This window comes from Salmo trutta, chromosome 9, assembly GCF_901001165.1.
Source record: "Salmo trutta chromosome 9, fSalTru1.1, whole genome shotgun sequence".
Taxonomy (NCBI): Eukaryota; Metazoa; Chordata; class Actinopteri; order Salmoniformes; family Salmonidae; genus Salmo; species Salmo trutta.
The window spans coordinates 21,088,923-21,108,612 of NC_042965.1; the positions used below are offsets into that span (position 1 = coordinate 21,088,923).

Genomic DNA, 19,690 nt, shown 5'->3' on the forward strand with positions numbered 1-19,690 from the left:
CAATTTAATTGAATGGCTACACTAGCTGAATGAAAGTAGACTAAACACTTTCAGTAAAAACTTTCCAATAGCCTAGACTTTTAACGTTGAACCTTATTTTAATGGATTTGATTTGATTGGATTTGGATGCTCAATCCGCCTCCTGGTCGGGGTAGCATTATGAAGTTTCTGCCCCCCCATGAAAAGGTCACATTGCATGTCTGTGTTTTATAGGCTTCATCAAACTTGCCCTGGTCATCTACAAAACGTGTTTCTAGAGGCATATCGTTAATACTATTGCCACACGTTGTCGTTGATTTTTTGTCTTTAATTTATTTATTCATTTTAAATGGACCGCCCATCTCTAAATGCCTTTCTCGGCATCTGACTTCACTGTTCCGGGATAATTGGGGGTGTTCATTGTGGAGATATAGCGCCATCTTTTGGACAGAATATTTATTATAGCTCAAAGAAGTTCGCTGTTTGGTCACATGATGCACACCACCGCTAGCAGTCACCTGATACTCCCTTACTGTCAGAGCAAAAATGTCTGCGCACTTATCCTATGGAAGAGTCAATTTAAACATTTTGAGGGAAGCAGCGCGGAAGGAGCTCCGTGAGTTTTTGGACAAATGTGCAGGAAGCAAGGTAAAACGCCTGGATTAAAGCGTTTAAAAATTACAAACCCTTTTATCTTGTTTTAATTGGAAATGTCTGTTCAACACTAGCTAGCATTCTAGGCTATCATCCACATAAACAATAATTGGGTTGTTGTGGTACATAGTCATCCACATAGTAGCTAAATAGATGCAGTTGATTTAAGTTTCAACTTTGGAACTCGTAGTATTTATGTGTCTAAAATTGTTGTCGACTGTCCTTAGGCTATTGTGTGGGATGAATACCTGACCGGACCCTTTGGATTGATAGCACAATATTCCTTGCTGAAGGTAAGACTGACTCAAATGTGTACTTCGGTGTGTAGACTTTTTTTATAAGCGAGTCTGACAGAATGGCAACAATGAATCGTTGTGTTTTCAAAGCCGCACATTACAGCAATAGCAATATGTCAAGCTGGTTGTTGACAGATCTGTCTTCTTTATATCTTCCAGGAACATGAGGTGGAGAAGATGTTCACCCTCAAAGGGGGGCGTCTTCCTGCTGCTGACGTGAAAAATATAATCTTCTTTGTCCGTCCCAGACTGGAACTGATGGATATTATAGCTGAGAATGTCATCAGGTCAGCATCCCAGGGGGAGGTGAGGGAGTAGCACAAACTGGGGTCTCTACGGAAGGTGTCCATCAGTATGCGGTCGTTGGTGGTGAACAGGGTTGACTTCTTGGCGTTCATGTGTATTGTGATGAATATGAGTGATCAAGTTAAGAAAAAGTCTGCACGCATAGATGTGGTGGTACGCGCAGCCAAAGATTTCCTGGGAATTACAGAAGCAAACTATTTAGTATGGTTTTTGCAATCCATCAATGGACCGCTAGAAGCTTAATAGCTAACGGGCAGGAGTTTAAAAAGTTTGTAGATGACAGGTAGTACCAGTTTGTAGATGACAGGTAGTACCAGTTTGTAGATGACAGGTAGTACCAGTTTGTAGATGACATGGAGGTAGTACCAGATGTAGTGTGTGTACAAGAGGCATGGCTCAAACCTCAACTGGAGTTTGTGATTCCGGGACTCAGTTTGGTACAGTGTGATAGAGTGGAGGGGTCGGGGAGGGGTTGTGCTACGTTCGTTAAAGAGGGGATGGCATACAGAGTATTGGAGATACTGGAATGTGTGGTGATAGAAATGTAGGAATAGAAGTAACAATTGCAATAGCTAATTTCTATAACCCATGCAAAGCTCTTATGTTAGCACAGTTAAAGTCGGAAGTTTACATACACTTAGGTTGGAGTCATTAAAACTTGTTTTTTCAACCACTCCACAAATTTCTTGTTAACAAACTATAGTTTTGGCAGGTCGGTTAGGACATCTACTTTGTGGAAGACACAAGTAATTTTTCCAACAATTGTTAACAGACAGATTATTTCACTTATAATTCACTGTATCACAATTCCAGTGGGTCAGAAGTTTACATACAATAAGTTGACTGTGCTTTAAACAGCTTGGAAAATTCCAGAAAATGATGTCATGGCTTTAGAAGCTTCTGATATGCTAATCAACATCATTGAGTCATTTGGAGGTGTACCTGTGGATGTATTTCAAGGCCTACCTTCAAACTCAGTGCCTCTTTGCTTGACATCATGGGAAAATCTAAAGAAATCAGCAAAGACCTCAGAAAAAAAATTGTAGACCTCCAAGTCTGGTTCATCCTTGGGAGCAATTTCCAAATGCCTGAAGGTACCATGTTCATCTGTACAAACAATAGTACGCAAGTATAAACACCATGGGACCACCCAGCCATCATACCGCTCAGGAAGGAGACGCGATCTGTCTCCTAGAGTTGAACGTACTTTGGTGCGAAAAGTGCAAATCAATCCTAAAACAACAGCAAAGGACCTTGTGAAGATGCTGGAGGAAACAGGTACAAAAGTATCTATATCCACAGTAAAGCGAGTCCTATATCGACATAACCTGAAAGGCTGCTCAGCAAGGAAGAAGCCACTTCTCCAAAACCGCCATAAAAAAAGCCAGACTACGGTTTGCATCTGCACATGGGGACAAAGATCGTACTTTTTGGAGAAATGTCCTCTAGTCTGATGAAACAAAAATTGAACTGTTTGGCCATAATGACCATCGTTATGTTTGGAGGAAAAAGGGGGAGGCTTGCAAGCCAAAGAACACCATCCCAACCGTGAAGCATGGGGGTGGCAGCATCATGTTGTGGGGGTGCTTTGCTGCAGGAGGGACTGGTGCGCTTCACAAAATAGATGGCATCATGAGGACGGAAAATTATGTGGATATATTGAAGCAACATCTCAAGATATCACTCAGGAAGTTAAAGCTTGGTCACAAATGGGTCTTCCAAATGGACAATGACCCCAAGCATACTTCCAAAGTTGTGGCAAAATGGCTTAAGGACAACAAAGTCAAGGTATTGGAGTGACCATAACAAAGCCCTGACCTCAATCCTATAGAACATTTGTGGGCAGAACTGAAAAAGCGTGTGCGAGCAAGGAGGCCTACAAACCTGACTGTTACACCAGCTCTGTTCGGAGAAATGGGACAAAATTCACCCAACTTATTGTGGGAAGCTTGTGGAAGGCTACCCGAAACGTTTGACCCAAGTTAAACCATTTAAAGGCAATGCTACCAAATACTAATTGAGTGTATGTAAACTTCTGACCCACTGGGAATGTGATGAAAGAAATAAAAGCTGAAATAAATCCTTCTCTCTACTATTATTCTGACATTTCACATTCTTTAAACAAAGTGGTGATTCTAACTGTCCTAAAACAGGGAATTTGTACTAGAATTAAATGTTAGTAATTGTGGAAAAACTGAGTTTAAATGTATTTGGCTAAGGTGTATGTAAACTTCTGACTTCAACTGTAGAAGGGATTGATAGGAAGGTAATATGGTGTGTTTTTTTTTAATGCCCATAAAGAAATCTGGGGAAGTACGCATTAAGATAACAATGGGAGTATAGTCGAAGAATTTATGATTAGTGTGTGTTAATGATGGGAGGGGAATGAGAATCAATGTGGCGAGGGGTACAGAGTCATCCTTAGACTAGACATTGGTGTCTGCGGTGGTGGCAGGGAGGTGTAAATGGGAAGTGATGAGAGAAACCACAGTAGTAAGTGATGATTTTCCAGTTCGATGTAAGGTCAGTGTGTGTGCGTGTGCGCGGAGTAGAGGCAATAACATGAGGTGGTGCTTTGAGAAAGCTAACTGGAAGATGTTCAAGTACCTGTGTGAGCGGGCGGGACATAAGTTATCAGTGGAGAGGTCTGTGGATGAGGCAGTAACGTCTGTAATTATATCAGCTGCAGATGTGACCGTTCAGGGGAGGAAGACGGAGGGTGGTGCCATGGTGGGCAGATGAGGGCTCAAAAGTGGTGCAGGAAACAGATATAGCTCTACGGAAGGAATGGATTGACAGAAAGGAATCTCATGGAGAATCAAAGGAAGAGGGCGGCGGCCAGAAGAACGATTAAGACAGTGAAAAGGGAGGCATGGCGGGAATTTTTCTCCACTATTGGTAGAGGGACCGAAATTGGTGCAGTTTGGAAAATGTTTTAAAAAATATGGTGGGGAAGGGTAAAAATGCTGCAATTCCAGTGTTGTTATAAGGAAACGTCACAGCTGTGTGAAAAAAAAAGGCAAATGTCATAGCTTGTGCATTTGCAGTGGTTCATAGATGTGAGCACCTGTGTGATGAGAGTAAGAGGGAGGGAAGCTGAAGGAGCATGGAGATGTTTTAAAGATAAAAGGGGAGTCAGGAGAAGCTATGGATGCAGAGTTTTCTATGTTTGGTATGACAATGGCGTTGGAGGGTTGCGGGCGGACTGCTCCTGGTGAAGATAGGATGTGTTATGTGATGATTCAGCATGCACCGGACAGTGTGTTGGAAGCAGTGTTAGGGTTGTTTAATAAGATGTGTAGGACTGCAGTGATACCTGCTGGGTAGAGACGTGCGGTGGTGTTGCCGTTCGTAAAAGGATATAAAGATCCCGCTAGGGCAGGCAGTTATAGGCCTATCGTGCTGACATCCAAAATGTGTAAGTTGATGGAAAAGATGATAGTGAGTAGGATGATGTATTTCCTGGAAGTTAGGGGTTTGATGAGTGTAGCACAGAGTAGGTTCAGGAGAGGGAGGTCTGCCATGGATGCCCTGGTGACATTTAGTACAGAGATAGCCAAGGCCCTGACAATTAAAGAGGTGATGAGTGTTGTGTATTTTGACATTGAGAAAGCTTATGATACCATGTGGAGGGAAGGGTTGTTGATCAAGTTGAGTGCATTGGGGGACGTCTGTATAACTGGATCATGGACTTCTTGTTCGATCGAGTTATACGGGTGAGGTTGGGGTCAGAATTGTCAATGCGGTTTGAAGTGGACAATGGTACTCCTCAGGGAAGTGTGGTTAGTCTGGTGTTGTTCACCCTGATGATAGATGACATATTTAAGGATGTTTCTTTTTTTTATTCTTTTTTTTTTTATTTCACCGTTATTTAACCAGGTAGGCTAGTTGAGAACAAGTTCTCATTTGCAACTGCGACCTGGCCAAGATGAAGCATAGCAGTTCGAACACATACAACAACAGAGTTACACATGGAATAAACAAAACATAGTCAATAATACAGTAGAAAAAAGAAAACAAAAAAGTATATATACAGTGAGTGCAAATGAGGTAAGATAAGGGAGTTAGGGCAGTAAATAGGCCATGGTGGCGAAGTAATTACAATATAGCAATTAAACACTGGAATGGTAGATGTGCAGAAGATGAATTTGCAAGTAGAGATACTGTGGTGCAAAGGAGCAAGATAAAAAAAATACAGTATGGGGATGTGGTAGTTGGATGGGCTGTTTACAGATGGGCTATGTGCAGTGATCTGTGAGCTGCTCTGACAGCTGGTGCTTAAAGCTAGTGAGGGAGATATAAGTCTCCAGCTTCAGTGATTTTTTGCAATTCGTTTCAGTCATTGGCAGCAGAGAACTGTAATGAAAGGCAGCCAAAGGAGGAATTGGCTTTGGGGTGACCAGAGAGATATACCTGCTGGAGCACATGCTATGAGTGGGTGCTGCTATGGTGACCAGTGAGCTGAGATAAGGCGGGGCTTTACCTAGCAGAGACTTGTAGATGACCAAGAGCTAGTGGGTTTGGCGACGAGAATGAAGCGAGGGCCAGCCAACGAGGGCGTACAGGTCGCAGTGGTGGGTAGTATATGGGGCTTTGGTGACAAAACAGTTGGCACTGTGATAGACTGCATCCAATTTGTTGAGTAGAGTGTTGGAGGCTATTTTGTAAATGACATCGCCGAAGTCGAGGATCAGTAGGATGGTCAGTTTTACGAGGGTGTGTTTGGCAGCATGAGTGAAGGATGCTCTGTTGCAAAATAGGTAGCCGATTCTAGATTTAATTTTGGATTGGAGATGCTTAATGTGAGTCTGGAAGGAGAGTTTACAGTCTAACCAGACACCTAGGTATTTGTAGTTATCCACATATTCTAAGTCGGCGCCGTCCAGAGTAGAGGTCGACCGATTATGATTTTTCGCCGCCGATGCCGATTATTGGAGGACCAAAAAAAGCCGATACCGATTAATCGGCCAAATGTTTTATATATATATATGACAATTACAACAATACTGAATGAACACTTATTTTAACTTAATATAATACGAGATTCAAAAGGCACTCGCACATCTGAGCAGTCTTGTTGCAGGTGCATGGCAACAATTAAAGCAATTAAAACAGGATGAAAGAAACCGCACACTGCTCTTGATAGTATCACTGGTATTTAATAAGCTTACGTATCGGCCCAACGGCCTTCGTCAGAGCTTTTTCAAGCTCTGACGAAGGCCGTTGGGCCGATACGTAAGCTTATTAAATACCAGTGATACTATCAAGAGCAGTGTGCGGTTTCTTTCATCCTGTTTTAATAACTTAATATAATACATCAATAAAATCTATTTAGCCTCAAATAAATAATGAAACATGTTCAATTTGGTTTAAATAATGCAAAAACAAAGTGTTGGAGAAGAAAGTAAAAGTGCAATATGTGCCATGTCAGAAAGCTAACGTTTAAGTTCCTTGCTCAGAACATGAGAACATATGAAAGCTGGTGGTTCCTTTTAACATGAGTCTTCAATATTCCCAGGTAAGAAGTTTTAGGTTGTAGTTATTATAGGACTATTTCTCTCTATACAATTTGTATTTCATATACCTTTTGACTTTTGGATGTTCTTATAGGCACTTTAGTATTGCCAGTGTAACAGTATAGCTTCCGTCCCTCTCCTCGCTCCTACCTGGGCTCGAACCAGGAACACATCGACAACAGCCACCCTCGAAGCAGTGTTACCCATGCAGAGCAAGGGGAACAACTACTCCAAGTCTCAGAGCGAGTGACGTTTGAAACGCTATTAGCACGCACACGGCTAACTAGCTAGCAATTTCACATCGGTTACACCAGCCTAATCTTGGGAGTTGATAGGCTTGAAGTCATAAACAGCGCAATGCTTGAAGCACAGCGAAGAGCTGCTGGCAAAACGCACAAAAGTGATGTTTGAATGAATGCTTACAAGCCTGCTGCTGCCTACCACCGCTCAGTCAGACTGCTCTATCAAATCATAAACTTAATTATAATATAATAAACACACAAATACGAGCCTTAGGTCATTAATATGGTCGAATCCGGAAACTATCATCTCGAAAACAAAACGTTTTTCCTTTCAGTGAAATACGGAACCGTTCCGTATTTTATCTAACGGGTGGCATCCCTAAGTCTAAATATTCCTGTTACATTGCACAACCTTCAATGTTATGTCATAATTACGTAAAATTCTGGCAAATTAGTTCGCAACGAGCCAGGCAGCCCAAACTGCTGCATATACCCTGACTCTGTTGCAAGAGAAGTGACACATTTTCCCTAGTTAAAAAAAATTCATGTTAGCAGGCAATATTAACTAAATATGCAGGTTTAAAATGTATACTTGTGTATTGATTTTAAGAAAGGCATTGATGTTTATGGTTAGGTACACATTGGAGCAACATGTACCTAAGCGATTATATGCAACGCAGGACAGGCTAGATAAACTAGTAATATCATCAACCATGTGTAGTTAACTAGTGATTATGATTGATTGATTGTTTTTTATAAGATAAGTTTAATGCTTGCTAGCAACTTACCTTGGCTTCTTACTGCATTCGCGTAACAGGCAGGCTCCTCGTGGAGTGCAATGACAGGTGGTTAGAGCGTTGGACTAGTTAACCGTAAGGTTGCAAGATTGAATCCCCAAGCTGACAAGGTAAAAATCTGTCATTCTGCCCCTGAACAAGGCAGAATGACAGAACCCACCGTTCCTAGGCCGTCATTGAAAATAAGAATGTGTTCTTAATCTGACTTGCCTAGTTAAATAAAGGTGTAAAAAGAAAAGGGGGGGGGAATCGGCCAAACTGGCGTCCAAAAATACCGATTTCCGATAGTTATGAAAACTTGAAATCGGCCCTAATTAATCAGCCATTCCGATTAATCGGTTGACCTCTAGTCCAGAGTAGTGATGCTGGACGGGCGGGCAGGTGCGGGCAGTGATCGGTTGAAGAGCATTCATTTAGATGTGGGACAGGGAGTGAGTGTATGGCCTGGGTATGCTGATGATGGGGGGAACAGAGGTGGGAATGTAAAATTTGTGATGAGGAAGATGCAAGAAGGTGTGGAAGATTGGTCTCTTAACATGGGGGTTTAGGATATCTGTGGCCAAGTCCTGCTTTGTGGTGTTTTCTAGGAGTGAAGGTTAAAGATGTTAGGCTGCAAATATACGGATATAAGTAGGGTGTCAGAGTTTAATTATTTAGTTATGTGGTTTAGTGAGAGGCTTACGTGGCAGAGACATGTTGAGCATCTTGAAATTAAGTGTAGGAAGGTGCTGAACCTCATGAGGGCAGTGGCAGGATGTGATTGGGGGTCGGATAGACAAACACTGTTGTATACAGTACCAGTCAAAAGTTTGGACACACCTGCTCATTCAATGGTTTTTCTTTATTTTTACTAATCTATACATTGTAGAATACTAGTGAAGACATCAAAACAATGAAATAACACATATGGAATAATGTAGTAACCAAAAAAGTGTTAAACAAATAAAAATATATTTTAGATTCTTCAAAGTAGCCACCATTTGCCTCAATGACAGCTTTGCACACTCTTGGCATTCTCTCAACCAGCTTCACCTGGAATATTTTCCAACAATCTTGAATGAGTTCCCACATATGCTGAGCACTTGTTGGCTGCTTTTCCTTCACTCTGTGGTCCAACTCATCCCAAACCATCTCAATTGGGTTGAGTGTGGGTGATTGTGGAAGCCAGGTCATCTGATGCAGCACTCCATCACTCTCCTTCTTGGTCAAATAGCCCTTACACAGCCTGGAGGTGTGTTAGGTCATTGTCCTGTTGAAAAACAAATGATAGTCCCACTAAGGACAAACCAGATGGGATGGTATATCGCTGCAGAAATCTGTGGTGGCCATGCTGGTTAAGTGCGCCTTGAATTCGAAATAAATCAGACAGTGTCACCAGCAAAGCACTCCCACACCTCCTCCTCCATGCTTCACGGTGGGAACCATACATGCAGAGATCATCCGTTCACCTACTCTGCGTCTCACAAAGACATGGCGGTTGGAACCAAAAATCTCACATTTGGACTCATCAGACCAAAGGTCAGATTTTCACCGGTCTAATGACCATTGCTCGTGTTCCTTGGCCCACGCAAATCTCTTCTTCTTATTGGTGTCCTTTAGTAGTGGTTTATTTGCAACAATTCGACCATGAAGGCCTGATTCACACAGTCTCCTCTGAACAGTTGATGTTGAGATGTCTGTTACTTGAACTCTGTGAAGCATTTATTTGGGCTGCAATTTCTGAGGCTGGTGACTCTAATGAACTTATTCTCTGCAGCAGAGGTAACTGGGTCTTCCTTTCCTGTGGTGGTCCTCATGAGAGCCAGTTTCATCATAGCGCTTTATGGTTTTTGCGACTGCACTTGAAGAAATGTTCCGCATTAACTGAAAAAGTAATGATGGACTGTTGTTTCTCTTTGCTTATTTGAGCTGTTCTTGCCATAATATGAACTTGGTCTTTTACCAAATAGGGTTATCTTCTGTATACTACCCCTACCTTGTCACAACACAACTGATTAGCTCAAACACATTAAGAAGGAAATAAATTCCACAAATTAACTTTTAACAAGGCACTTTTAACAAGGCACACTTGTTAATTGAAAGGCATTCCAGGTGACTACCTCATGAAGCTGGTTGAGAGAATGCCAAGAGTATGCAAAGCTGTCATCAAGGCAAAGGGTGGCTACTTTGAAGAATATAAAATATATTTAGATTTGTTTAACACTTTTTTGGTTACAACATGATTCCATATGTGTTATTTCAAATTAAGAAAAACCCTGGAGTGAGTAGGTGTGTCCAAACTTTTGACTGGTACTGTAGATAGGGAGAGATTGTGTGAAAGGGTTAGGGAGGCTAGATGGGGTTGAGGTATGGGTGGTGTAGTGGGGGAAGGAAAGGGGAGGGAAGTGGTGTCTAGGGCGCTATTTCACTTTCTTGAAGGAACAGGACTAATGAAGAGGATTTAATGTAGGTAGGCTGTAACTGGCCTCACACTCCAGTACAGTAGGTGGCGGTGTTGGATGCGATCCGCCAACCCAATCCCAAAGAAGGACAAGAAGAAAAAGGATAACATCACATTATCTCACTGGCTTTAGGGGTGTAACATTTAAACGAATGTCACAGTGCAGTTATCACCAAACTACCACTAACAGGTCCCCATCATCATAAAGGCAAAAATACAAATTCAACAAATGCCTAATGCAACAATGCTGTAAGTAGGAGACATGCATCTTTCAAATGATTTGCCACTGATAAAAAGCGCTACGCACGTCATCATCGCTCACAGTTGGAAAAATGGCAAAGTGAGTCAGGGAAGTGACAGCAGTTAAGTCCTCTAGGGCAATACTTTGAGAAGTTAAATGAGAAGATGATGAAATGTAAACTTTGCGAGGTGGAATTGAGCTACATTGGCAGTACAGGTGCAATGCTGAAAGGGAGGCACCGTGAGACCAAACCCATTTTGGGACGGGGTGAGAAAATCACAGTGCTGATTACAGAAATGAACACACTGTCATACATCACTGCAACGAGCCATCACATTGATGTGAAAAGTGTGACATGAAAGTCCCATGTACTGACCACTGAGAACATTGAGGAGAGGCACACAACAGAGAACATAAAACAGCATTAAAGGATACATTTTCTTATTTACAACCAAATATCTACTTTTGATCTAAATTGCATCCTATAGAAGGGTCCAGACACCTTTTTTGTGATTTCACGTTTTTGAGAAACTTGCCCCAAACAGCGAATCACTTCCTCATCCTTGTGTAGTATGTGGGCCCCTAAAAAACATGAAAAAAGCCTACAAAAACACCCAAATACATCCTTTTAGAAACAGCAAATCTCTCACTATAGTGATGCAGGTCTTTAGATGTTGTACACATGAAGTTGTCATTCCGAACTTTATCCGCAATGTCATATTCCTTCATCACTATACTGAGAGCTTTGCTGTTTCTAATAGACGTATTTGGGTGTTTTTGAAGCCTTTGTTCATGTTTTTTCGGGCCCCCATACTACACAACGAGGATGAGGAACTGATTTTCTGTTTGGGCTAACTTTCTCAAAAACATGCCTGGACCCTTCTATAACATGCCATTTACGTCAAAAATAGAGATTTGGTTGTAAAAAAAAAATTATAATAATTTAATACTGTCTTTGATTTGAGTACTTGGGGGATAGCGGTAAGGTGAATGCGGTCTAGCTGGTAGGTAGCCAGGACTGCAGTACATTGAACTGCATTGCCCCCTAGCGTTCATACGTGGCGTAATTTTCTGATGTAAAACAAAAACATTTAAACCATAAGAAAATTTGTACATTTGTCACATCCCTATGTTAAACACTGTCCTTGTTTTTGGAGTAATGCTGCAGCCAGTATTGCATGAGGGTGTGGATGGGTTTTGCTTTTCCTCTTACAGTGCATCTCTTGTGTTCAATGTGTGTTCTTGCAGTGAGGATAAGATGCATTCCCCACGTGACTTCCACATCCTGTTTGTGCCCCGGCGGAGCATGCTTTGTGAGCAGCGGCTGAAGGAGCAGGGGGTCCTGGGCTCGTTCATCAACATAGACGAGTACATCCTAGACCTCATCCCTTATGATGGAGACTTGCTCTCCATGGAGTCTGAGGGGGCCTTCAGGGTAGGTTAGGACAGGGACATGCACAAAGACACTACACATGTCCCAGTGTATGTATAGGCCCAATAAGGCTCAGGTACAAAGCTATCATTTGTATTGTATGGGGTAATAACCCGTGTGCCCTGGCTCTTTTTTAGGAATGCTATCTAGAAAGTGACCAGACAAGTCTGTACCACACCGCCAAGGGCCTTATGACTCTCCAGGCTCTGTATGGGACCATCCCCCAGATATTTGGGAAAGGGGAGTGTGCACGGGTGAGTATTGGGAACGACTTGGGACTTCATTAGGTTTAGAATTCCATATTGGCTCCAGTGTTGGTATTAGTTATTTGGGAAAGTAATATATTACATTTTACTCGTTACATTTAACAAAAGTAAAGCCTTACTTTCCACACAAATGAATATTGTAGAGTAACGTGATATATTACTTTCATGAAAACTCCGTTTGTTTGACTATCGGAGGGAGCAAGGCGAGCCGCACGCACTCTACCAAAGATAGGCTACTTAGTAAAGGTTTCGAGACACTCTACCAAAGATAATCTACACGTGTGCATGCTGTTGGGTGGAGTCAGAGCAATGCGCACCTTCTGTAACATGATACCCTCGCTGATCCATGTGTTTTTAGACCCCCTAATAGTAACATACACAAGGGTGTGATAGCATAGATTTTCTTGTCTTCCATTTGTAATAAAAGGAAAGAAGATTCACGTGTGAAAATTCATCACCACTGTTAACTAATTTCAATGAAAACCAACTGCGTATTTGATAGCTACATGTAATGAAAATTTAGGTTTGTTATAAATTACCTCATTTTGTGACTACCAGTTGGCTATAGGCTACTCCGCTAGCAGCTTGCTAGCGAGCTAAAAAGACAGCAAGCTAGCCTTTTAGCTTCCTACATCTCCACCTTATGAAATAATCAGATTTATAATGAAATAATATGCCCTGGCAAGTATTCTTATACCTGCTAGTGTAACCTACATTATCCCAGTTTAATATGCTGCTCGAATATATTACTTCCCATATCAGCTAAAAATAGAATGCCATCATTTTTGCTCATGGAGAAAATGAAAGCACAGGGCTTGGGGCTGTTTTTAGGTAGTCAATCAGGTAGTTATTACCACTTAACAAAATACATTTGGGGGGATTCTAATAAGGCTACAATGTTTATTGTTTGAAGAGTCACTGAGGTTATATTTGGTTATCAATGCAAAATAGACCACTTTTTTAATGCCAAGCTAAACTAAGACAGCAATCTTGAAGTTGAAGGGATTTTGAATTTGATTAGCTTCCCACATCGCCATGTGAAATAATCAGATGTATAATTAAATATACCCTGGCAAATATTCTTAGTCTTGTACCAACAACATTATCCTAATTTGATATGCTGCTTCAATGTATTCACTCTCATATCAGCTAAAAATAGAATGCCATGATTTTTAGTCATGGAGAAAAACAAGCACATCTGTTTTTGCATTTCAAAATTGCCTAGAATAACCTTTGAGGGATTCTAATAAGGCTACAATGTTGTTGGTTTACTGTTTGAACAGTCACTGATATTTGGTTTTCAATGCAAAATAGGCTGCTTATTTAATGCCAAGCTAAACCAAGATAGTAAAGGGATTTTGAAGTTGATAGCTTCCTACATTGCCATGTGAAATAATCAGATTTATAAATAAATAATATGCCCTGGCAAATGTATGTGTACTTGACGATGTAACCTACAATGTTATACCAGTTTAATATGCTGCTTGAACGTACAGTTGGAAGTTTACATACACCTTAGCCAAATACATTTAAACTCAGTTTTTCACAATTCCTGGCAATTAATCCTAGTACAAGTTCCCTGTTTTAAGTCAGTTAGGATCACCACTTTATTTTAAGAATGTGAAATGTCAGAATAATAGTAGAGTGATTCATTTCAGCTTTTATTTCTTTCATCACATTCCCAGTGGGTCAGAAGTTTACATTCACTCAATTAGTATTTGGTAGCATTGCCTTTAAATTGTTTAACTTGGGTCAAACGTTTCGGGTAGCCTTCCACAAGCTTCCCCATGCTGCCACCCCCGTGCTTCACAGTTGGGATGGTGTTCTTCGGCTTGCAAACCTCCCCCTTTTTCCTTCAAACATAACGATGGTCATTATGGCCAAACAGTTCTATTTTTGTTTCATCAGACTAGAGGACATTTCTCCAAAAAGTACGATCTTTGTCCCCATGTGCAGTTGCAAACCGTAGTCTGGCTTTTTTATGGCGGTTTTGGAGCAGTGGCTTCTTCCTTGCTGAGAGGCCTTTCAGGGTATGTCGATATAGGACTCGCTTTACTGTGGATATAGATACTTTTGTACCTGTTTCCTCCAGCATCTTCACAAGGTCCTTTGCTGTTGTTCTGGGATTGATTTGCACTTTTCGCAAATCTGTACAGATTCCCTATCTTTTCATTCAAAATCTTTCTCTTGAGCCGCAGGTTCTGGTTATAGACCGCACGTACACGGACCCATAGCGATGTATAGAGGGTATACACTTGTCACTAGATGGGAAGCCCATTATGGGCTTTGCTATCACAGACGCAATTGATGGCAAATATCAGCGATGTGCCCTCTATACATTTCTATGGCCAGCAGCTGTGATGACATTTCTCCAAGCAGCCTTTCTCCACTCGCTCGAGAACTAAATGAGGAAACAAGTCAAGATCGGATCATGAAAGCACGTGCCCGGTAGAGATATGATTCTGAAAGTAGCGCACATGTTGTTTGACAAAGTAACTGTAATAATATTACCCAATTTGAAAAAGTAACATGCTACTTTACTCCGTTACTCATAAAAGTAATGATTATGTAGAGTGTAAATTAACGCTTTAATTATGTTAGAAGTAAAACCCTGATTTCTTCTCCATGTGCAGCATGTAGCTAATATGATGCTTAGGATGAAGAGGGAGTTTGCTGGCAGTCAGACTCAGATCCTGCCTGTGTTTGACTCACTGCTGCTGCTGGACCGCAACATAGACCTGCTTACCCCTCTGGCCACACAGCTCACCTATGAGGGCCTCATTGATGAAGTTTATGGAATCACCAACGGTGAGAATGGGCCTCTGTTAATGCATGAAAACACAATGCACGCTAAATACAGACATATTTAATCACATATTGATTGACGTAAAGACATCTTGAGGGGTCTCTGTTCATTTGTGTATGGGATTTTGGACCTTTGTGTGCTTCTTTATTCTGTTCGCATGCGTCTGCAAACAGGTTATGTGAAGTTGCCTCCGGAGAAGTTTGCTGCCCAAAAGAAGCAGGGTGAGGTGGGTAAAGACCTGCCCACCGAGCCCAAGAAGATGCAGCTCAACTCAGCGGAGGAGCTGTATGCTGAGATACGGGACAAAAACTTTAATGCCATAGGGGCTGCACTGAGCAAGAAGGCCAAGATCATCTCTGCTGCCTTTGAGGTTGGATTCATCCAAGCGCGCAGACAGACACTCCTTGTAACCACTCCTGTCTAATTTCATCCAAATCACTTTGTTAATGTGTTATAAATGTCACTTCACAAACTGGGGATTACAATCTCAGATAAATCGTAATGTCAGACCGCTCAATTACATTAGCTACCGCTTTCTCTAATCATATCAATTTGTGTTCTTATTGATCACCTTCTATGTGCCAGGTAGACTTTTCAGGAGGTGGTTTTCCAATGGCAAAAAGTAAAGCCAACTGACAATTAGTATTATCGATCAAGACAGTAAACACACTTACAATAAAGGAGTGGCAGATAAAAGTAACTGTGTTTAGTTTATGCGTAATCTCCCACTGATGATTTGTTATGCATCCCCTACAGGCCTACACTTTTGGCATCAGAACTGTCACTGGATGCTTTGCATGTGATAATTAGACTGAAGTCCCACACCTGTGGGTGTTTCAGGTTTTTTTTTTACATTTCTGTATTGCCCAGACCTGTTCCCAATCAAAGTTCATTTTCTCTAGTTTGATGGATGACCATATCAGCTGTTCTCTAGGCAACAAACCATTTCTTACTAATGTTATGCCTACATGGCAGCATTCCATACTGTATGTTTAATCTGAAATCATTCCCACATATTTACGTTGAGTTTAGTGTCTGTTTAATGTGTAATTGGAAAGTAGATTTTTAGTAATTTCCACGGGATTTTAGTAGTCTCTCAACTGGCTCTCACATTTCACATCTGTATGTAACACTACACAGTCTCTTTTTTCCAGTGTTAATGTTAGTTTGTTGATTTTTTTTTTGCAGGAACGACATAATGCCAAAACAGTTGGCGAGATAAAGCAGTTTGTGTCCCAGCTGCCCCACATGCAGGCAGCACGGAGCTCGCTGGCCAATCACACCTCCATAGCTGAACTCATAAAGGACATCACCAGTGAGAGGAACAGCCTTTACTCCTTCTCCTTTCATGTCCAACTAACAACTCTCCATTCCTCATCCCTTCCTTCTGTCTTAATCTGTTTTTCTTCCTGCCCTCCACCCTAAAAAACTGATACAATCTGATCTTGGTGACATTTAATGTAGTTGACTTTGTCAAATGTGTGGCATATCGTTTAGAGAAAGACTACTGTTGATACTCGTTGACAGAGGTGAATGGATATTTTCTCTCTCTCTGATTCAGCCTCAGAGGCCTTCTTTGATAACCTGACAGTGGAGCAGGAGTTTATGACTGGAGTTGACACAGACAAGGTACACAAGGTTTTCAATGCTTTGTAGATTGTAGTGTGGATGAGGTTGGCTCTGATAATATTTGAAGCTGCCCTCACTATAAACAGAATGTTTTGCTTAGTCCCTGTGTGTATGTGTGTGCTCATGTCTAGGCTTGCTGACCAACCACCCCTTGTTCCCATTGTCCAGGTTAACACATATATTGAGGACTGTATTGCCCAGAAGGATCCTCTGATCAAAATCTTGCGGCTGGTCTGTATGCAGTCAGTCTGCAACAACGGCCTCAAGCAGAAGATATTGGACTACTACAAGAGAGAGATCCTGCAGGTGCATTTTTTTCTGAATACATTACAATAAGTCAGTGTTTTAATACTAATGGTCATTTGAAGATGTGATGAAAGCTACTGTGGCAACATGATTGACCTGTGCTGTTTTCTCTAGACATATGGATACGAACACATGCTTACCCTCAACAACCTGGAGAAGACAGGTCTTCTGAAGCCCCAGACAGGCACCAGGAATATCTACCCCACTATCAGAAAGACACTCAAGCTTTGGATGGAGGATGCCAACGAACAGGTGAATGAATCCCATGAGGGAGACATAATGTAGTCTGGGAGGGGGAGGGTAACACTTACACCTGTGTAATAACACTGTTATTATTGTAGTGACAATTTGGTCATTGCTTTGTATTTGCACAATAATGGAGTTGTGTTGTTTTTGTTTATTAAGCAAGTTGAGAAAAAAATACTCAAAGCATTAACCAAATGTAACAACAACCTTACTAAAACTCACGTGCATACTATTTTTCTCCAACTGTGAGAGTGGGATTTGTATGTAGTATTGTCTGTACTGATTCCCAGCTTGTGTATGTGTCATCTTCCTCCAGAACCCCAATGACATCTCCTATGTGTACAGTGGTTATGCTCCTCTCAGCATCCGTCTGACCCAGGTGTTGGCCAGGCCCGGCTGGCGCAGCATCGAGGAAGTTCTGAAGATGCTCCCTGGTCCACACTTTGAGGAGAGACAACAGCTGCCTGCTGGTCTCCATAAGAAACGTAAGGACAGCAGGAGACCAAGGCAGCAGGTTGCTCTCTTGCACAACAAGCTGAGCTATTGAAAGGCTGGGTGAATGTGTGGTGATCTGCTGGCTGTAGATAAGAGCTGGCTTTGTCCCTGCCGTGCCAAATGTCTTCAAGCAGCAGTTGATTTATTGTACACACTGAACAAAACTGTACATTACCGTTAAGTGTGGGTCTGTTTGGGTAATTGTTTGTGTACATGTATTTGTGTATGAAAGAGGAGAGGCAAAGGCACTGTTGACCTTTCAGAGACCAGGAAGTTGAATATCCTCATCTTAAGCGTTATAACTGTGTGTTGCTGACTCCAGGGTCAGTTTGGACATCTCATTGACAAGAGGATAATTAATTTGATGAGATGCCTTTTATTTACACCATGCAATGTGTTAATTAGAACTGTGAGTTTGGGTATTAGAGAGTTGACTTGTTTTTACATGTCTGCCATATCTTTGTTCTAGAAAGGTGATAATGGAAGACTGACAATAGACGAGCCTGTTGTAGCAGGAAGAGGGCGGAGTTTGTTTGGGACATGGGTGGATGGAGGTTGACTCGAGGCGCTGTCTCTTACTTTCTTTGTGTGTTTACATGTTTAATATCAGTTTGAGGTTAAAGTAACCTCACTTCAAAACAAACACTCTGCTAAGTAATAATATTAATAATTTGGTGGGTGCTTATATTTCTGTGTGAAATAAATAAATACAAATTTGCATATCCCAACTCCCCTTGAGTCACCCTTGGAGAGTGGTGCACCCTGTGAACTTCACCCTGTTTGACTGTTTTCTCTCCCCACTCTGTCCCACAGGCCAGCAGGGGGAGAGCAGGACCACCCTGGTGTTCTTTCTGGGAGGGGTGACATATGCAGAAATTGCTGCCCTGCGCTTCCTGTCTCAGATGGAGGATGGTGGCACAGAGTACATCATTGCCACTACCAAGCTCATCAATGGTACCAGCTGGATCAAGTCTCTGATGGACCGCCCGGAGGCCCCCTGAGCCCGCTGCCCGCCCCCTCGGGGAACAGATGCACAGCTAGACACATCAAACAGTCAGAACAAAAGACCTTGCCACTTCTTTTTAATGTCCATATTCCAGCGCCCTGCAGGTGTGTCTGATTGATCTCAGCAACTGTCAGTGTGAGGTGACCAGGAGTCAGCTCCTTGATTCTCCCTGTCCTTTGCCTGCAACTCTAACAGCTTGCTAAATGCACATCTCCATTGCCACCTGCTTTGGTCATTGTATGGAGCTGAGAAGATATCTTACTTGGGGCATGATGGAAGGTTTTAAGATCATTGTAAAAAATATAGGCTGAAAGGTAGATGCTTGTATTATTATTTTTGTGATTTCAACCTATATTTTGTGTTGTACAGTATAGGGGTTTTCTCTCTGCTTGCCATAATTTGTGGGAAAAGTAGTCCTGTAAATAAAATGTGTAATTGACTGCTGATTACTGCTTTTATAACCAGAGTCAATGTCAGGTCTCTAAAAAACTGGCCATTTTAACATTTGTCCTTACACTCTACAATGTGGCTAAATGTTTTTCTGGTTTAGAAAACAAAACTAAAAACTCTGTAAAGCCTTACTGCACCTCTGTTACACTATCCCAATTCCACCTTCTTCCACCTTCTTTCACCTTCAACATGTAGGATCAAAAAGCCTTGATAACAGTGAATTAGGCCACATGCATTGTTACTTAATGAGTTGTTTATCCTGCAGTTGAAAATAAAGATGGTACCAAAGGATGCAGGCATGGAGGAGTGGCGTGGAGAGGAAAGGTTGAGAGCCCAGTCAGCCGTCAGCAGTCCTGCTCTCTCGAGGAGCAATTAGCCCAATAACAGGCCTACCTATCAGCCGATAATGGCCCTCTGCTGTCTGGAGATCTTACCCCATAAGGGCCCCTGATTTGACAGCGCAGGACACTGATTGAATTAGGAGGCTATTTGTTCCATGTTCCGGTAGAGGATACGTGCGTTGGAGTTTGGTTTGATCTCCGGTTTGATCGATGGCTTGTCCGTGCCATGCGCTGTGGACAGC

At 41.9% G+C, this 19,690-nt stretch overlaps 1 protein-coding gene across 3 annotated transcripts; it reads left to right on the forward strand.

Annotated features, from left to right (window-relative positions):
• Positions 1–474: 474 nt before the first annotated feature.
• Positions 475–19,146, forward strand: LOC115200147 (vacuolar protein sorting-associated protein 33A). 3 transcript variants are annotated; one of them, XR_003879482.1, is made up of 14 exons: positions 475–627; positions 861–926; positions 1,089–1,216; positions 11,720–11,906; positions 12,041–12,157; positions 14,803–14,977; positions 15,149–15,345; positions 16,164–16,290; positions 16,537–16,604; positions 16,773–16,910; positions 17,025–17,162; positions 17,473–17,641; positions 18,121–18,205; positions 18,465–18,596. XR_003879482.1 is itself a non-coding variant. In XM_029762939.1 (13 exons), exons 1-13 carry the CDS (start codon positions 526–528, stop codon positions 18,650–18,652), a joined length of 1,800 nt encoding a protein of 599 aa, XP_029618799.1. In that variant the 5' UTR covers positions 475–525; the 3' UTR covers positions 18,653–19,146. The 3 variants fall into 3 exon arrangements, 2 of the variants coding, with proteins under 2 accessions (XP_029618799.1, XP_029618800.1); XM_029762939.1 differs by lacking the exon at positions 18,121–18,205 and having other exon boundaries at positions 18,465–19,146; XM_029762940.1 differs by lacking the exons at positions 475–627; positions 861–926; positions 18,121–18,205 and having other exon boundaries at positions 1,138–1,235; positions 18,465–19,146.
• Positions 19,147–19,690: the final 544 nt, after the last annotated feature.